This window comes from Scyliorhinus torazame, chromosome 8 (genome assembly GCF_047496885.1).
Source record: "Scyliorhinus torazame isolate Kashiwa2021f chromosome 8, sScyTor2.1, whole genome shotgun sequence".
Taxonomy (NCBI): Eukaryota; Metazoa; Chordata; class Chondrichthyes; order Carcharhiniformes; family Scyliorhinidae; genus Scyliorhinus; species Scyliorhinus torazame.
The window spans coordinates 55,167,443-55,183,681 of record NC_092714.1 but is presented as its reverse complement, the minus strand read 5'-3'; the positions used below and the strand labels follow the sequence as shown (position 1 = coordinate 55,183,681).

Genomic DNA, 16,239 nt, shown 5'->3' with positions numbered 1-16,239 from the left:
GCTTATCTTCCCCGTGCTACTTGAGGAGTATGAGCTCCCCTGCTAGGAGCGCGGAACCTCAGTTAGCCAATGTATGAAAGGTCAGCCAGCAGATTAGGAACCCGGAAACGATTTATCGGATAGTGTACATATCGTTTGTGTAAATAAAACTTTATTTATTATTTTACTCGGTGTGGACTCCCCCTGTCCTTATTAAAAAGCCTCAGAGATCAAAGTGACCAACCAATGCCATAATTGTACTGCTGTGATTTTTGAATTTTCTATGTTGAATTTTGGCTCTAAATCTGTATCCTGTCAGTCCATGAAAGTTGGTACATGAGCGTGCTGTTATTTTTATGCATTCATCTCACTTGAGAAATAAAATATTGTTATACAAGGCTGGGAACCAACTTGGGGCATTCGGCCTCTTGGGCATATTCCTATGTTATTTGAAACCATGGCTGATCTGCACCTCAACTCTATTTACTACTGTTTGCTCCATATTCCTAATACTGGGAGGGGTTTTCCATGTCTCATTGAAGTGGGCTTGAAGACTTCCGAAAGTGTATCATCAAAGGCTTGCTGACAGTGGACAGACATAACTTCACCCACCACCCTGTGGAAAAGGCTGATGTTTGGCAGTGCTTGGCGGTAGGAGGGCTCGTGAAACGTCTTTCAGTTTGCCCTCGATTGGAGGGTCACTGCTATTGCTGCAAGCTATTCTATGGAGGAGCTTTTACCCACAGGAGTTGCCTTGTAACTATATTGACATTTTAACTTAAAAATGAAAATACCACTTCAGAGGGTGCCTCTTGATAAAGGTTCCCTCACTGTCCCCATTCTGCAGTGATAGTGCCCACCTTTGCTGGTGGGACTGCAGTAGAGGTCTGCAGCATCAGTAACCCACTACAATCTTTAAATTGATGGCAGACAAGGCAACGCCCAATTAGGAAGCTAACTCCAGGAAGAATGTGCTGGCAAGTACAGAGATGGAATCTGAAGATGGACCCACTCTGCGGTTATTCCTAAGGACATGGAATTCTAACCATCATATCCAACAAACATCTGCCAATTTCAGTCTTGAAAATTTTAAATGATCCAGCATCTTCAGTGTTTTGGAGAGTAAGTTCCAAATTTCCACCATCCTTTGCTGAAATTACGCAGGTCTCATTAAAATCATGCATTCTTGTTTCATCCAACCTACTGAATCCTGTAATCATATTAAATGATTAATTAGATCATTACATCATTGCAGGAGTTCCTCAGCTTAGTGTTTTAGACCCAACCATCTTCAGCTGAACAGACTGCACTGAGTTATACAGAAACTGGCACCACAGTGATTCAATATCTACTTGAACGTTGTATAAACATTTATGATTTAATGTAAGATTTCTCTCTTCTCCCCCACAGATCCTTGAACTCCTTCTCGCTTTCTGTTCAGTGAGCAGCCTAAGGAGAATGTTGTGCCATACAATGTTTGAAACGTCCTCTGAGCAACGGATTACAACACCTGGCCTCAGATCTCATGTTAAACCGTTGCAACCAATTGTCACTCTTATCCATTGGTCAAATCAACCACTAGAGAACCCTGAGAGGTGTTCATTGTTGGCTTTGATTCTTCTGAAGGAACTGTTTGAGGTACATAGTCTTTGAATGAATATTTGAAGGGGAAGAAAGATGCGTTTAAATATATTTATATGCCTATGACCGGTAAAATATCATGGGCTGGATTCTCCGTCCCGCCGCGCCACATTTCTGTTTCACCCCGCCGGCGGGATGCTCCGTTACGCTGGCTGGTCATTGTGGGGCAGCCCCACGCTGTCGGGAAGCCCCCTGGGCTGCTGGCAAAACGGAACGTCCCGCCGGCGGAGAATGCTGCCCCGTGTTTTTATCTGTGTTGTACAGTTAAGCAGATGGTTCATAATTCCGAACAAAGATATATTGCATTAACACACAGTCTATAAGAAGGGAGAACCATCTGTGATTAATTGTTAAGGATGATATCAATTTTCAAGTAAAACATACATTTTCGCAAAAGTTTTTTAAAAATTTAGAGTACCCAATTAATTTTTTCCAATTAAGGGGCAATTTAGCGAGGCTAATCCACCTACCCTGCACATCTTTGGGTTGTGGGGGCGAAATCCATGCAAACACGGGGAAAATGTGCAAACTCCACACGGACAGTGACCCAGAGCCGGGATAGAACCTAGGACCTCGGCGCCTTGAGGATATTTTTGTAAATATGACGCTGACTGGAAGATTTGGAAAAATTTTAGAAACCAGCAAAGAATGACCAAAGAAATAAGGTGAAAATAGGTTGAGCATAAACCAGCAAGAAATAATTCAGTAAGAGCTTCTGAAAGTATAATGAAAGGAAGAGACGAGCTAAAGTAAATGGTATCAATTTGGGGATGGGACTGGAGTATTAGTAATGAGAAACAAGGAAATGGCAGAGTTTTTGAACAAATATTTTGTACCTGCTTTCATGGTAGAAGCATCCCAAAATAGTTGAGAATAAGGGGCAAAAGGGAGGGAGGAACTTAAATCAGTGTCGCTTGAGAAAAAGTACTGAAAATGCAGCCCCATGCTTCTGCTGACCCATCCTAGGGATTTTGAAGAAGTTACTGCAGTAGCAGTCATGATCTTCTAAAATTCCCTAGATTTTGTAAAAGTCTCAACAGATTTAAAAATCTCAAATGTAACCTCTATTCAAGAAAGGAGGGAAACGAGACAGAGAGCAGGAAATTATAGGCCAGTTAGCCCAACAACTGTCATTGGTAAAATGCTAGAGTCTATTCAGGAAATATTAACAAGACTTTTATAAGATCATAAATCAGTTAAGCAGCAGAGTCAGCATACTTTAATGAAAGGGAATTAGTGTTTGTTATTAGTGTTCTTTGAGGGTATAACAAGCAGATTGGATAAAGGAGGACCAACCACTTAGATTTCCAAAAATCATTCAAATAGATGGCACATAACTGCACAAGATAGGAGGTTTCTATTGTGGGTAATATGTTAGTATGGTGAGCAAAATGGCTAACTAACAGAAAATTCTGGCTAAATGGATCATTTTCAGATTAACTAACTGGTGGGTTGCCACAAGAATCTATTTTGGACCTCAAAATCTATTTGCAATCTATTTAACTTGGACGAAGGAACTGAGTGTATTCATAGAATCACAGAATCCCTACAGTGCAGAAGGAGGCCATTCAGTTCATCGACCTTTGCAAAGCACACCCTCCCTCGGCCCACACCCCCACTCTATTCCCGTAACCCAGTAACCCCACCTAACCTTTTGGATTCTAAGGGGCAATTTAACATGGTCAGCCCATCTAACCTGCACATCTTTGGACTGTGGAAGAAAACCGAAGCACCCGGAGGAAACCCACTCAGATACGGGGAGAAAGTGCAAATTCTATACGGACAGAGGCCAGAATTGAACCCGGGTCCATGCCTAGAAGGTGCAGCTCTGCAGAATAAAGTTTAGCAGTAACATCTTATAATGCCCTCCTTCAGGACTTGGCCACATTTATATTTGCTGCATAGTTACATCAGACTAGACTAGGAAAATTCTTTCCTAATGCTTGAAAGTCATGTGAGGGGAGAGGAAAATGTTATGATCCCAGTGCGTGTTACTACTGGATGGGAACATTCCAGAATGGAACCTCACTGAAAAAATTGTAACTTTTACTTTTTATTTAGAAAACATGAAAGGACAGACTGCAAATTAGTTTTAGCAACAAGAGAAAAGCATTTATTAAACAATGAAAAATTTAATTATGATACAACTCCCCCTTGTCTTCACAGATGTATGCAGATTTCGAAAATTGCACCCCACTCTGAACCAAATGGCAATAAAACTCAATTGATGATCTGTTTATTTCTCTCTCAATCCATCCCACCCAGATGATTGTAACACGAGGGTTCCTAAACCCCAGTCCCCAAAAAACACGTTTCAAAATCTTCTTTAAAACAATACTTTCCATCAGCTGTTGGCATTAAGAATACACTCCCAAGTTTTCCAACTACCCTTTCAAACAAAGCTTCTGCTCCACTTTTTAAAAAACAATTTAATTAAAAACAAATTCCAATTAAGGGGCAATTTAGTGTGGCCAATCCTGTACATCTTTGGATTGTGAGGGTGAGACTTATGCAGACACAACGAGAATGTGCAAACTCCACATGGACAGTGACCTGGGGCCGGGATCAAACCCGGGCCCTCGGTGGCGTGAGGCAGCAGTGCTAACCACTGCACCACTGTGTTGCCCTCTCCGCTCCACTTTTAATAAGCAATCCAGCACCAGGTTTTTCACCAACTTCCTGGCTGCCTTTATCTTGAATTGTAACATGCATCCAAAATTCTACACAAACTCAGGTACTCCGTCTCCAGCAGAATAGTATTGCTTAAAACAAATTGGAAATAATGACACCAAACCTTATGATTGCTTCAGATATGTGGCTTGTTCGAAGCTAACCTCATCAGCTCTTCTCTCCCTAGGTCTGACTTTAACTTCCATAAACAGTATCTTATTCCAAAGGCAGTTCCTCTTTGATCCTTTTTACATCAATATTCCTGGAGCTTTTCCATTTCCTGGTTTCTAGTATTAACTGTCTTTTAGTTCCCCTGGAGCTTTCTTTCGTGTACCGTACTCCATTGTATGGCTTCTCTGCTTTTAACAGAGTTGAGAGATACTCACACGCTCTCTTCCTCTCCCCAACTGCCAAAAAATGCAGTTAAAACCACACTCAAAATGCATTCCTACCCTTAAGGTGCCCCTGGTTACTAAGCAATTACTTTTTACTTCTCCGAGCTTGTTTATTTTTCATGGCACAATGGAAGTGCAGTTTGAACTAAAACCAACCCCCCCCCCCCCCACTCCAGATGTAAACACCTTTGTCTAACATGAGTCTATCTATAGGTTTACCCTTCCTTACACAGCAACACTAAATTAAACCTACTTAAAGCTATACTTTATTTCTAATATTTAATGATACAAATATACATCGCTTTAAAACAACCTCTGTTTGCCTGACAAACGAAAGAAATATCCAACTTTGCTTTGACAACTGTATCTCAAATTCTCTTTTCGTTAAATAGTGTCAAATGAACCCCAGTTAACTAGTTTCACCACTCTATAGTTCTTGCACCACTCTTTCCCTGCAGATTTGCTCCTCTAGCTTCAAATTGATTCTAATGTATTTGCTAGAATTTCATCCTGTTGTCCTTTCCCTACTTCTTTGTGCTTTTCAATCTTTAACCTTTTGGTCAAGGTTTATTTAATTAGGAAGGGAAGTTGCAACAGATGCAATTGAACTTTTGATTTCACTCTTGGTGAGAAAGATGTCCATGGTTGCTTCCACTTGTTCTTGGCAACTGTGAAGGGAGTAGTGGAGGGAGATATTTAAGGAGGCAGTTTGAAGTGGAGAAAATAAACCAGGGGTTTTCTTTGCATTCCAAAAAAATCTTGGAACAGTGAGCAATTTAATGAAATAATATATGCCAGGCTTGTTTTATTTTGTGATTAAACCTTATTTTCTGTAACACTATCCAGGAAATAATGGATTGTAGCCTTTGGACGACTGTTGAGCCATTTATGGAGCTGCTTTTTCCAGTTATTTTGGAGCAGTTACAAATTCCAGATCATACCCAAGGGGACATGCTGATGAAAAATAAATATGATCGAATTGCAAAGGCTCTCGATGTCCTATTAGATATCCTTTTTTTAATTAGATACAGTTATCTGAAGCACTTAGAGGAGGAATTGAAAATTCCAAACTATTTCTGTCCATTGGTTATATTCATTTTTGGTAATTGAACTTGGTCCTTGTTAATTAAATTTACATTCTGGGCAAAAATACAGTGAAATGTATGAAGATTTATGAATAATTTTCACTCTGGAAACTTTCAACATTGAGATTTTTTTTCAGTTCCTGATGAATAATATTCTTCTTCAGTCCCACACAAGTAAATACACTTCCACCTTGCAACTGGGGTGAAAATCTATGATCCTTGACAATTTATTTGAATCTTAGTGCTCGTATGTGCGTGCATATATAAAAACAGAGTTGATTTTAACCCTTCAACTAGGAAACAACAAATTAGTCATTGTAGCAACCTGATTTGCAGACATTTTAGATTTCATCAGTTTGGTGTCATATCACGAGTATGTTCCCTTTTTGACTGCCTTTATAAAGTTGACAGTTGTGCCATTGTGAATTCCTTGTCTTGTAATAATAGTTGAGCTTAATAATGATTTATCGATGTCACAAGCTTTCCTCCAGTGCTTTACTAAGCACCGGTGAAACATTTTTATGGAGAACAATCCATTGAGTGACAGCATAATTTCCTGATGTTAAAACTTGTGTATAATTTGATAAGTGCTAATGATCAATTTTTTAGACAGGTCATTATAATGTTGTATTTTCACCTGACGAGAGAACAACCTAATAACCTAATGACTTGAGAACCAATCTCAGAATATTAAATTGGAATGCATAAAGCTGAATTGCATTTGAAGGAGGAGGAAATAACAGGAAATTTGTCCTTTTCCTTAACTATATTTTACTGCTTTGTGGAGATGATACAATTAAGTTGCAGGTTGCTAAGGTTCTCACAGCCAGAAATTGCGTTTCAATTCTGGAATATCAATTCACATACAATAGGATGGAAATTGGCTATAGAAGCAATATCACCGATGTGGAGCTATGGTAAGCTATGGGGTTGTCTTGCAAAGTTTTTTTAAAAAGCAAGCAAAATGGTAAGGTATGAATACAACAGTTAGTTAATACTTGATAAAAGTTCTACAATGAGTATTGCTGAGAGATTTGTTGACTGCTTAAAGAAAACTAGTTTTGTGTTGAATCTAGTTTTGTGTTGAATCTAATGCACAGTGGCTGTGGATCTATAAAAATTGATCAGAGCTTTATGAACTGGCACTAAGTGAGCAAATTTGCAAGTGATTGGAGGCGAGGCCTATTAAATATAGAGATACTTGATAGTGGCGCAAAAAGAAAAGGTATTTGTTTCCTACTGACTTGTTCATGCTTCCTTTATTAATTTGAAAACAGTGTAAATGCAATTGATGGTATGTTTGTAAATAGAAGAGGGTATAATGGTTAAATGCAGTAACTTTAAGATCTTGATGGCTTTATTCTACTCTATTTTCCACATTGTTTTTCAGCTCTATTGTATTTCTTTGTTGCCACAAGGAGAAAGGGTATGGAGGTGTCCACGCTCTGGATCCTTGTAAAACACGATGAGAGGTTTATTCGTTGCTGGATGATATTAAGCTGACTTGGTGTATACTATTCCCTTCAAGTAGTCCTCAAATTCCTTCAAAGTAAACTGCGTACCATTGTCATTGGCAATCTGCTCTGGTATTCCAAATCTTGTGTATATTTTGTCAAGTTTCTGAAGTCAGCTTCATCTCGTCCAGGAATGGATTTTCTGAATGTTTTGTGTAATTATTAAAGCATTCTATAAAAGTATCGAAGGACATGGGGGCATTGGCAAGAAGAGTAAACAAATTTCTAATATCTTACCGGAACACTGTCCGCAAAGTTTACTGTCAATGCTGTGGTTAAAGAGAAAATTACAAACACTGTTTGGCTTGATTCGAATGTTCGTCCAGATTAACTAAGAACACGCACGGTGGCGCAGTGGTTAACATTGCTGGCTCACGGAGCCGAGATCCCAGGTTCGATCCCGGCTCTGGGTCACTGTCCGCGTGGAGTTTGCACATTCTCCCCGTGTTTGCGTGGGTTTCGCCCCACAACCCAAAGATGTGCAGGGTAGGCCACGCTAATTTGCCCCTTAATTGGAAGAAATGAATTGGGTACTCTAAATTTATAAAACAAAACTAAGAACATGTGATCCTCCAGTGGAACAGAATAAGCAGTGTATATTCTCTGCCATGATGTAATGTTGTAATGATGGAGAGTTCATTAGTTTTGCACAGGATTGGAATTAATACTACTTTCTCTTCAATTTGAGCATGCCACCTAAAATAACTATGTGCCAAATCTTTCATCCTTACCACACTAAGATGCCCCTCATGCAGTTGGTGAAGGACTCTACTACACAAGCACGAATGAATAATCACACTGATTCCCCATAATAGAACTCCATTCTGCACTGTCAATTCAAGACTGCATGTGATGTAGGGCTTGAGGTCTGGATTTTTCCTATGAACGACTGACAGCATTCCTTTTAGACCAAGTCCATCAACTTCTCCATCACTGGATCGGTTCTTGTATATCTTTGAACTTGAGATGAAGTCACAGGTGCACGTCCACGAGGGAGAAATACAAAATAATGACAAAATGTTCTTCATGGTTATGCTACACTTGTAATGGCAATCGTGACAAAGCAACAGCATTTGCATGTTGCCCTGACTTGCGATATTGGATATCCGATGTGTGTGCTGATAATATCAATGACCATCTTTGCAATCTACGAACTGCCAAAGAAGGTATACCTTTAGACATAGAATCATAGAATCCCTACAGTGAAGAAGGAGGCCATTCAGCCCATTGAGTCTGCACCAACTATTTGAAAGACCACCCTATACAGATCCGATCCCTGCCCTATCCCTGTAACCCCACCTAACCTTTGGACACTTCAATTTAGCATGGCCAATCAACCTAACCTGCACATGTTTGGGCTGTGGGAGGAAACCGGAGCACCAGGAGGAAACCCATGCAGACACAGAGAGAATGTGCAAACTCCACACAGTCAGTCACCCGAGGTTGAAATCGAACCCGGGTCCCTGGCGCAGTGAGGCAGCAGTGCTACCCACTGTGCTACTGGCCCACAGATTGTAGTGACTGATCGATGGTCTGTCAAAAAGGTAAAATGATGGCCATAAAGGTAATTGTGGAACCTTCTTACACCAAAAATGATGCGCAAATCTTTTTCAAGCTGAGTGTAATTCATTTCTGCTATAGTAAGAGTGCATGAAGCAAATGCTATTGGTCTTTCCTCTCCTGAAGGCATGATGTGCGAGACGACTGCAGCAACCCTATAGGGTGAGGAATCGCAAGCAAGTTGCAACTTTATCTTGGGATTATAATGAAACGACAGCTCGGAGTTCTGTAAAGCTTCTTTCACTTCATTATATGCATTCTTACGTTCTTCTGACCAGTGCCATGCCTGTTTAACACATAGCAAAGTGTGTTAATTGTGTTTCTAAATTCAGCACAAGTTTACCATAATAATTGATCAATCCTAAAAACAACCTTAATAGTGTCACATTTTGAGGATGTGGTACTTCTAAGAGTGCTGACATTTTCTTTGGCTCCTTGTGTAAGCCATCTTTGTCAATAATATGACCCAGGTAATTTATGGATGACTTGGAAAAAGTGACACTTATCCTTTTTAACTCTCAGGTTGTAGCTCTGTAAATGCTTCAGGATAGCTTCCAAATTCTCCAAGTGTTTTCGTTCACTTGAACTGGTGATGAATATACCATCTAAGTAACATTACACTCTATTCAACGCACTTCGAATTTGATCCACTGATCGCTGAAAAAGAGCAGGCCCAGCTGTTATTCCAAAAGGGTATCTTCTATAATGAAACCGACCTTAATGCATCATGATTGCGATATAGTGGCTGTGATTCGGCAGCCACATTCATCTGCAGATATGCCTGTAATTAATTTTTACTGAATTTCTGTCCTCCAGAAAGTCCAGTAAACAAGTCTTCAATCAGCAGCAGTGGAATAAGACCCACGCACAAAACTAGGTTAATAGTTTTTAAATCTCCACAAATTCTCACTGCGCCATCCCTTTTAATACAGGAACTATTGGTGTTGCCTAATCAGGTAGCAGCAGCTTCAATGGCTCCTGTTTGTGCTAGTCTTTCTAGTTCTTCAACTTTAGGCATGATAGCTTATGGTCCTAATTTTGAGACATTTGGGTGTGCTGTCTGGCTTGATTTTTAGGTATATCTTAACTCCAGTCATAGAGCTTAGAAAATCTTCGAACATCTTCTCGTACTTCATCAGTGGTTGTTACAAGTTGCTCTTTGAATTCACCCATTGATTGACTTTCCCAGTTAAGCCTAACTTTAGCCAACTATGCTCTGCCAAATAGAGCATGAAAGTTTCCATGAACAACATGAGACAATTTTGCCGTCTGTCCATTTTCTTCTACTTTCACCACAATGTACCCGTTTAATGGTACAACCTCTTTGGTATGTCCTTAGGATCACATTTAGCAGTTTTAAAGGCAAACGCTTCAGCTTTTGATGATAAATTGTCTCGGGTATCAATTACATTGTTGCGCCCGTATCCACCTCGGTTTTAATTTTGTGACCTTCAAGTTTTGGGTATGTCCAAAAATGTTGTTGATTGTCCTGCATTGACAAGACAAATAGTTTTAGCTCCTGCAGTAGCCCAGCTGCACGGTCTGTTGAGTGATCTTGAGCTTCATCCACTAATTGGTAAACATGATTAGATTGTTCTGCTGTGATTTTTTTTCTTGCATCTTTTTGGTGTAGAGGTTTTCTGAGCCCAACATGCCATGGCCATGTGGCTCTTCTTCCACAGGTTTTGCATGTATTTGTTTTACTCCAGCATTCTCACATCCCCCCCACCCCACTTAAGGGTACAATCTGTGTACAATGGTGACATGGTTGCACCTTTGGAGCTTGTTCCTTGAGGTATCCATAATCTGTGAAGCTTCTCTTTTTGATAGCTCCTTAGATGTGACAGAGTTAAATCATTTACAGTAAGCAGCTTCTTCTGAATAGCTTCACTGTGGAGTCCACAAACCAGTCTGACACAAAAAGTATCGTCAAATGTTGCACAAAATTTACAATGTTTTGCCAACCTCCTTAAAGTCACTATGAACTGTAAAATACTTTCACCTTCTTCCTGCTATGGGGGTAGAACCGAAACCGTCCTGCAATCAATAATGGTCTTGGAGAGAATGTCCCTCGGAGATTTCATTCATTCAATGTAGGACTTATCTGGTTTTGCTGGGTGAACTAAATTCTGTAGCAGCATAAAGGTTTTGTGTCCTTAGCTGAGAAATGTTCTGATCTTTACATCCTCTGATGTATAATTTACTATGAGAAATAATTTGAATCTGTCCTCATGAATTCCATGTCAAATCATCCTCATCAAATGCATTCATGGTACTTATTTTTCCAACCATACCATCTCCTAGGGTTTACACTTCCTCCCTTCCAATGTTTAATGGTAAGTATGGCTCAAACAATCCCCTTTACAAGCAACTATGAATTATTTTCCGTTTTGCCTGACTTGTTATACTTTTTCTCCTGAGTAATGATCAGTGCAAAGTCAGCAGTCTTCAAATTCCCCATTCCCCACAGCCCGTTTAACTTTGCGGTCCCAGCAGCCCAGACCCCACTTACGCTAACGCAAGTAAGTCTTCCCTGACTGTCATGTGTGTGTGCATGTGTGCGTGTCTGAATTCTTTTACAGCTATTTCTTGTCGCCAGTTTTGTCTTCTGTTATATTTCTTTGTTGCCGCAAAGAGAAAAGGTGTGGAGGTGCCCACATTGTGAATTCTTATAAAACATGATGAGAGGTGTTGTTCATACAATCAAGGATGGTGATCTGCCCAAAACCCGTGCACACACTCTGCTGAAGTCACTGCACACCACGTGATGCTAAACCAGCAAGTATGCATTCTCTGATACACAACATCTATGTTTCCCATTAACACTCCTTCATATATCCTGTTTTTTAAAAAATAAATCCCCTCTCCCCCACAAATCCCTAGAATCCACCTGATCAATGATAGCTGGTCCTTCAACTACCAGTGACCGAAGGGTTGGTAACCACAGGACACAGGTTTAAATTGATTGGCAAAAGAATCAAAGGCAACACGAGAAAACCTTTTTATTTACAGGAGTGTTGTGTTCTGGAATGGAACAGTTTGAAAAGCTGATAGAATCGGACGTCATAGTTATGTTTATAAATACTTCAATTGAAACACTGAATAGGGCACAGGGGAAAGAGCAGGAGAGTGGGATTAATTGGATAGTCATAAATACTAGTAAAAAGAGTTCAAATACTGTTAAAAAATTAATCTTGCCATCGAATCAGCATCCTTTGATACTTTTGCACTAAGTCTTTTGTTACTCGAAAAGCATATTTTTAAGCTGATAGAAAATAAAGATGAGAATTGCCAAAGTGTTTATTTTCTATTATTAGGCAGTGGAATACATCGATGAGGCTCAAATTTGAAAATTCTTTCCAAATTCTTTCATGGTATACTGATTTAATTATGCTTATCAGGAAGTATATTATTTTCTAGCTGAATTATAATCACTTGAAGTCTAGAATGAGTTTGTAATTGACATATTTCTGACATTGTTTTTTCTCCTCTTGCTCTACGTTGACAGTAAAATAGGTGCAGATGTTGTCCTGAAGACACTGAGTCTTATGAACAGAGTGAAACAGTTGGTGCCGAACATGGAAGCAAGTTTTTATAAGATTTTGCAGGTAGAATTTCAAATGGTTTTAAAAGCCAACTTTTCTGGAATATCTTTTTATTTCTGCTTTATTCAAATTAAAAATAAGGTATTGCTTGTAAAGTGTTCATCTTAAGTTGTGTATACAAATTCCACAATTAGGTAGCACAGAGTAAGATGTTGACTTGGATATTGTCAGTGCTGAATGAATGGTGCTTGCCATTCATTAAACTTATAGGTGCCTATAATGTTTCTGTGGGCTTTTACTTGACAACTTGAGATCATAGGGAGTCTAATGTAGGGTGGCATCTTCAACATGGATCACTGATCAATTCCAGAGCACAATATTTGATAGGTTAAAATAAATTCTTCATGACACATCCGATTCTTTTGCTAATCATGTTAAATCTGTACTATAGTTATCCACTCTGATGCCATCAGAAATTGTTCTTCTGAGCAAAGTTTAGGCAGGGCATACCAAACATCAGAAACCAGGTAGCTGCAGGACCTGAGTAGGTGGATTTTTTATTAAAAAAAAGGTATTTTATTTCAAACATGTATTAAATCAGGTTACAACGTATAAACACCCCGGGAAACATACTTCCCAGGAATCAACTGAACAGTCTGTACAAATGCTCCCCTTTTCATGAATGTCCATGAATCTGGATATTTCTATTTTTTATTTTAGTTTTGAAACTCTTATAGCCCTCCTGGTCAACCACCTGCTGTGATAATTATGGCACACGTTGATCACCGTTGTAAGGAAATTGTGTAAATTATCCATACCTTTAATTTTCATCATCTTCATCTCTGCCACCTCGTTCTTTATGTCCCTTCGGGAGGGCAAGGTGAAAGGTAAAATTTATCAACCTAAATAATGTTACAAAATAGGAATATTATTGCTCTTTACAGTGTTTTAATGTTTCTCCAGGACCAACGACTCACTTCACCTTTGTCGTTTGCTTTGACATCCGAGCACAGAGAGCATGTACAGTTTGCATTAAAAATTCTGTTTGAGGCAGCACCTTTGCCTGATTTTCCTGCAATATTGTAAGTGTTCAAGGTATTTAGTTTATTTTTTCTTTTGCTTGCTCAGAATGAATGTGACTATGCGCCATCAATTTGATAACTAATGTAAATCAATAAATATATATGTTGTAGACATTAATTACATTGTATAGGATAACACCTCGGCTAAAATGGTGGACAGAGGGATGGCATACAAGCAAGTTAAATCTTTATTTGAGATTACCAACAATAATGATTAGGCTACAACCAAAGCAAAATACTTCTGAAGCTGGAACTCTGAAATTAAAATGGAATGCTGAAAATAATCAGATCAGGTGACATCTGTGGAGAGAGAGGTGAGTTCGGTGGAAGGTTATTGATTTGGAACAGTCATATGGAAATGTCAGCACACTCCACGGAAGCTGCTTGACCTCCTGAATGAACATTTCCAACATTCTTTATAATTATCAGGTTTATATTTTGACGAGCTGTGGGTGTTGATGTCTTGTTACTTTCAAATGGGTAAGCCCAACTTCTAAGAACTGCGTACCTTTATTGGATCACTGGGATAGGGTGGAAGCGAGGGCTTAAGTGGGTCGTTGCAGACTCGATGGGCCGAATGGCCTCCTTCTGCACTATATTTATGTTTATGTCGCACAACATGGGGATAAAATGTTGTTTCGTCTGTTATGGCACAAATTACACGCAAGGAATGCAATTCAGCTGCGAAATATGAACTTGGTTTCAACATCCAATTGCACTTAATGTGAGCCCTTTCAGCAGTCCATCGTACCCATTCTGATTTCTGACTCACAAATGTATCACAGTTCTCACAGATCATCCGATATGCCAGCTGCTGAACTAAGCTGAGGAATTAAGGCCAAGTGGTTTAATTAGCTGAAGTGAGTGATTTTGGGGTTAGGGGTGTGTAGTGCTGTTGATAAATTATCCCTCTGAAAATACAATACAAAATCTGTTACAAGATTAATTACGTCACCAGCATTACCTATTTCCCCCAATATGTTTTGTTTTCAATATTTTGGCTGAATTTAAAACTCTTGGTAGATTGAATTTTGAAACTTTTGTGCAGCAATTCATCCAAATTTTGCTGCTCTGTAATAAACATCATAGTGCCAATTCGCTCAGGTATTCTCATTCTGCTCGAGTATGGTGACAGATGAGGACACTCCGCTCATGGAAGGGTTCAAAATAGAGAAGTTGACAAGGGACCGCAACTGTATGAGATGCACCCAAGAATATCGAAAGAAGTGAGAATGGAAATTGCAGGGTCGTGGCCATAATTTTCCAGTTTTCTCTAGACCCGAAAGCAGTACTAGAGAACTGGAGCATTGCAAATATTATGGCATTGTTTAAAAAGGCTGCAAAGATAGCTCCAGCAATTACAAGCCAGTCAATTTAACAAGCCAGTCAATTTAACATCAGTGGTGGACAAGCTTCTAGAAACAATTATTCGGGATAGAATTAGTAGTTACATGGCAAAATCTGGTTTGATTTGGAAGAGCCAGCATGGATTTCTAAAGGAGAAATCATGTTTAACTAACTTGCTGGTGTTCTTTGGAAGGATTGATGAGGGTATTGCTGTTGATGTGGGCTTTCAGAAAGCATTCGATACAGTGCCATGCAACAGACTTGAGAAAAGTTATGGATCATGGAACGAAAGGGACAATAGCAACGTGGATAAAAAATTGGCTGAATAATAGACAAAGAATAATGGTCAGTAGATATTTTTAGGGCTGGAGAAGGTTTGTAGTGGTGTTCCCAGGGTCGTGCTGGGACCCTTACTTTTCCTGCTATAAATATATATATATTATCTGTATCTTGGTGTGCAGGGGACAATTTCCAAGTTTGCGGATGATGCAATCTTGGAAGTCTAGTTGTGGATCTGGGAATACATCCCTGCTGGTAATGAGTCACGTGATATGTAATGACATCAGCAGAGTGTTTGCACGGGCTTTGCAGTTCTCCATCTTAGATTGGATGAGCAACACCTTTTAAACCTCTCATCATGCTTTGAAAGAATCCAGAGTGTGCCACCTCTGGATCTTTTCTCTTTGTGGCTAATAAATAAATATAACAATTGTAAACTCAGGAGAATTGTGTAGAACTTCAAAAGGACATAAATGTTGGTGGAGTGGGCAAAAAGGTGGCAGATGAAGTTCAATGCAGAGAAGTGAGGGGCAATGCATTTGGTAGGAAGAACATGGGAAGAAAACATAAAATTAGGGGTAAGATTCTTAAAGGGGAGCAAGAGCAGAGGGTGTATATGTGCATAGATCATTGAAGGTAGCAGGACAAGTGGCGAGAACAGTTAATAAAGCATATAATATTCTGGGCGTTTTTGATAGGGGCACAGAGTACAAGAGCAAGGAGGACACTAGTTAGACCTCAGCTGCAATATTGTGTACTGTCCTGGGTGCCACACTATAGGGCCACACTATAGGAAGGATGTGAATACATTAGAGAGAGAGTAGAAGAGGTTTACAAGAATGGTTCCAGGAATGAGAAAATTAATCTACGGGGATAGATTTCAGAGGGTGGGCTTGTTCTTGGAGAGAAGAAAGCGAAGAGGAGATTTTATCGAGATGTTCAAAATCATGAGGGTCTGGACAGCAGATGGGGAGAAAATGTTCCCACTTGTAAAAGGAACAAGAATGAGAGGGCACAGATTTGAAGTGATTTTAAAAGAAGCAAATGTGATTTGAGACCAAACTTTTTCACACAACGGGTCTGAAATGTACTGTTTGAAAGTGTGGTGGATGCAGGTTCAATCAAATGTAGTCAAGGGGGCA

General features: G+C 39.5%; 1 protein-coding gene across 4 annotated transcripts in view; it reads left to right on the top strand.

Moving 5' to 3' along the window:
* cip2a (cellular inhibitor of PP2A) overlaps window positions 1–16,239 on the top strand; it is a 68,403-nt gene that overhangs the window by 20,875 nt on the left and 31,289 nt on the right. For all 4 annotated transcript variants that reach the window (XM_072513634.1, XM_072513638.1, XM_072513636.1 and 1 more), the window contains exons 10-14: window positions 1,390–1,617; window positions 5,532–5,691; window positions 6,546–6,687; window positions 12,353–12,452; window positions 13,353–13,471. In XM_072513634.1, coding sequence (XP_072369735.1) covers window positions 1,390–1,617; window positions 5,532–5,691; window positions 6,546–6,687; window positions 12,353–12,452; window positions 13,353–13,471 — 749 coding nt within the window. The remainder of the gene's footprint in view (window positions 1–1,389; window positions 1,618–5,531; window positions 5,692–6,545; window positions 6,688–12,352; window positions 12,453–13,352; window positions 13,472–16,239) is intronic.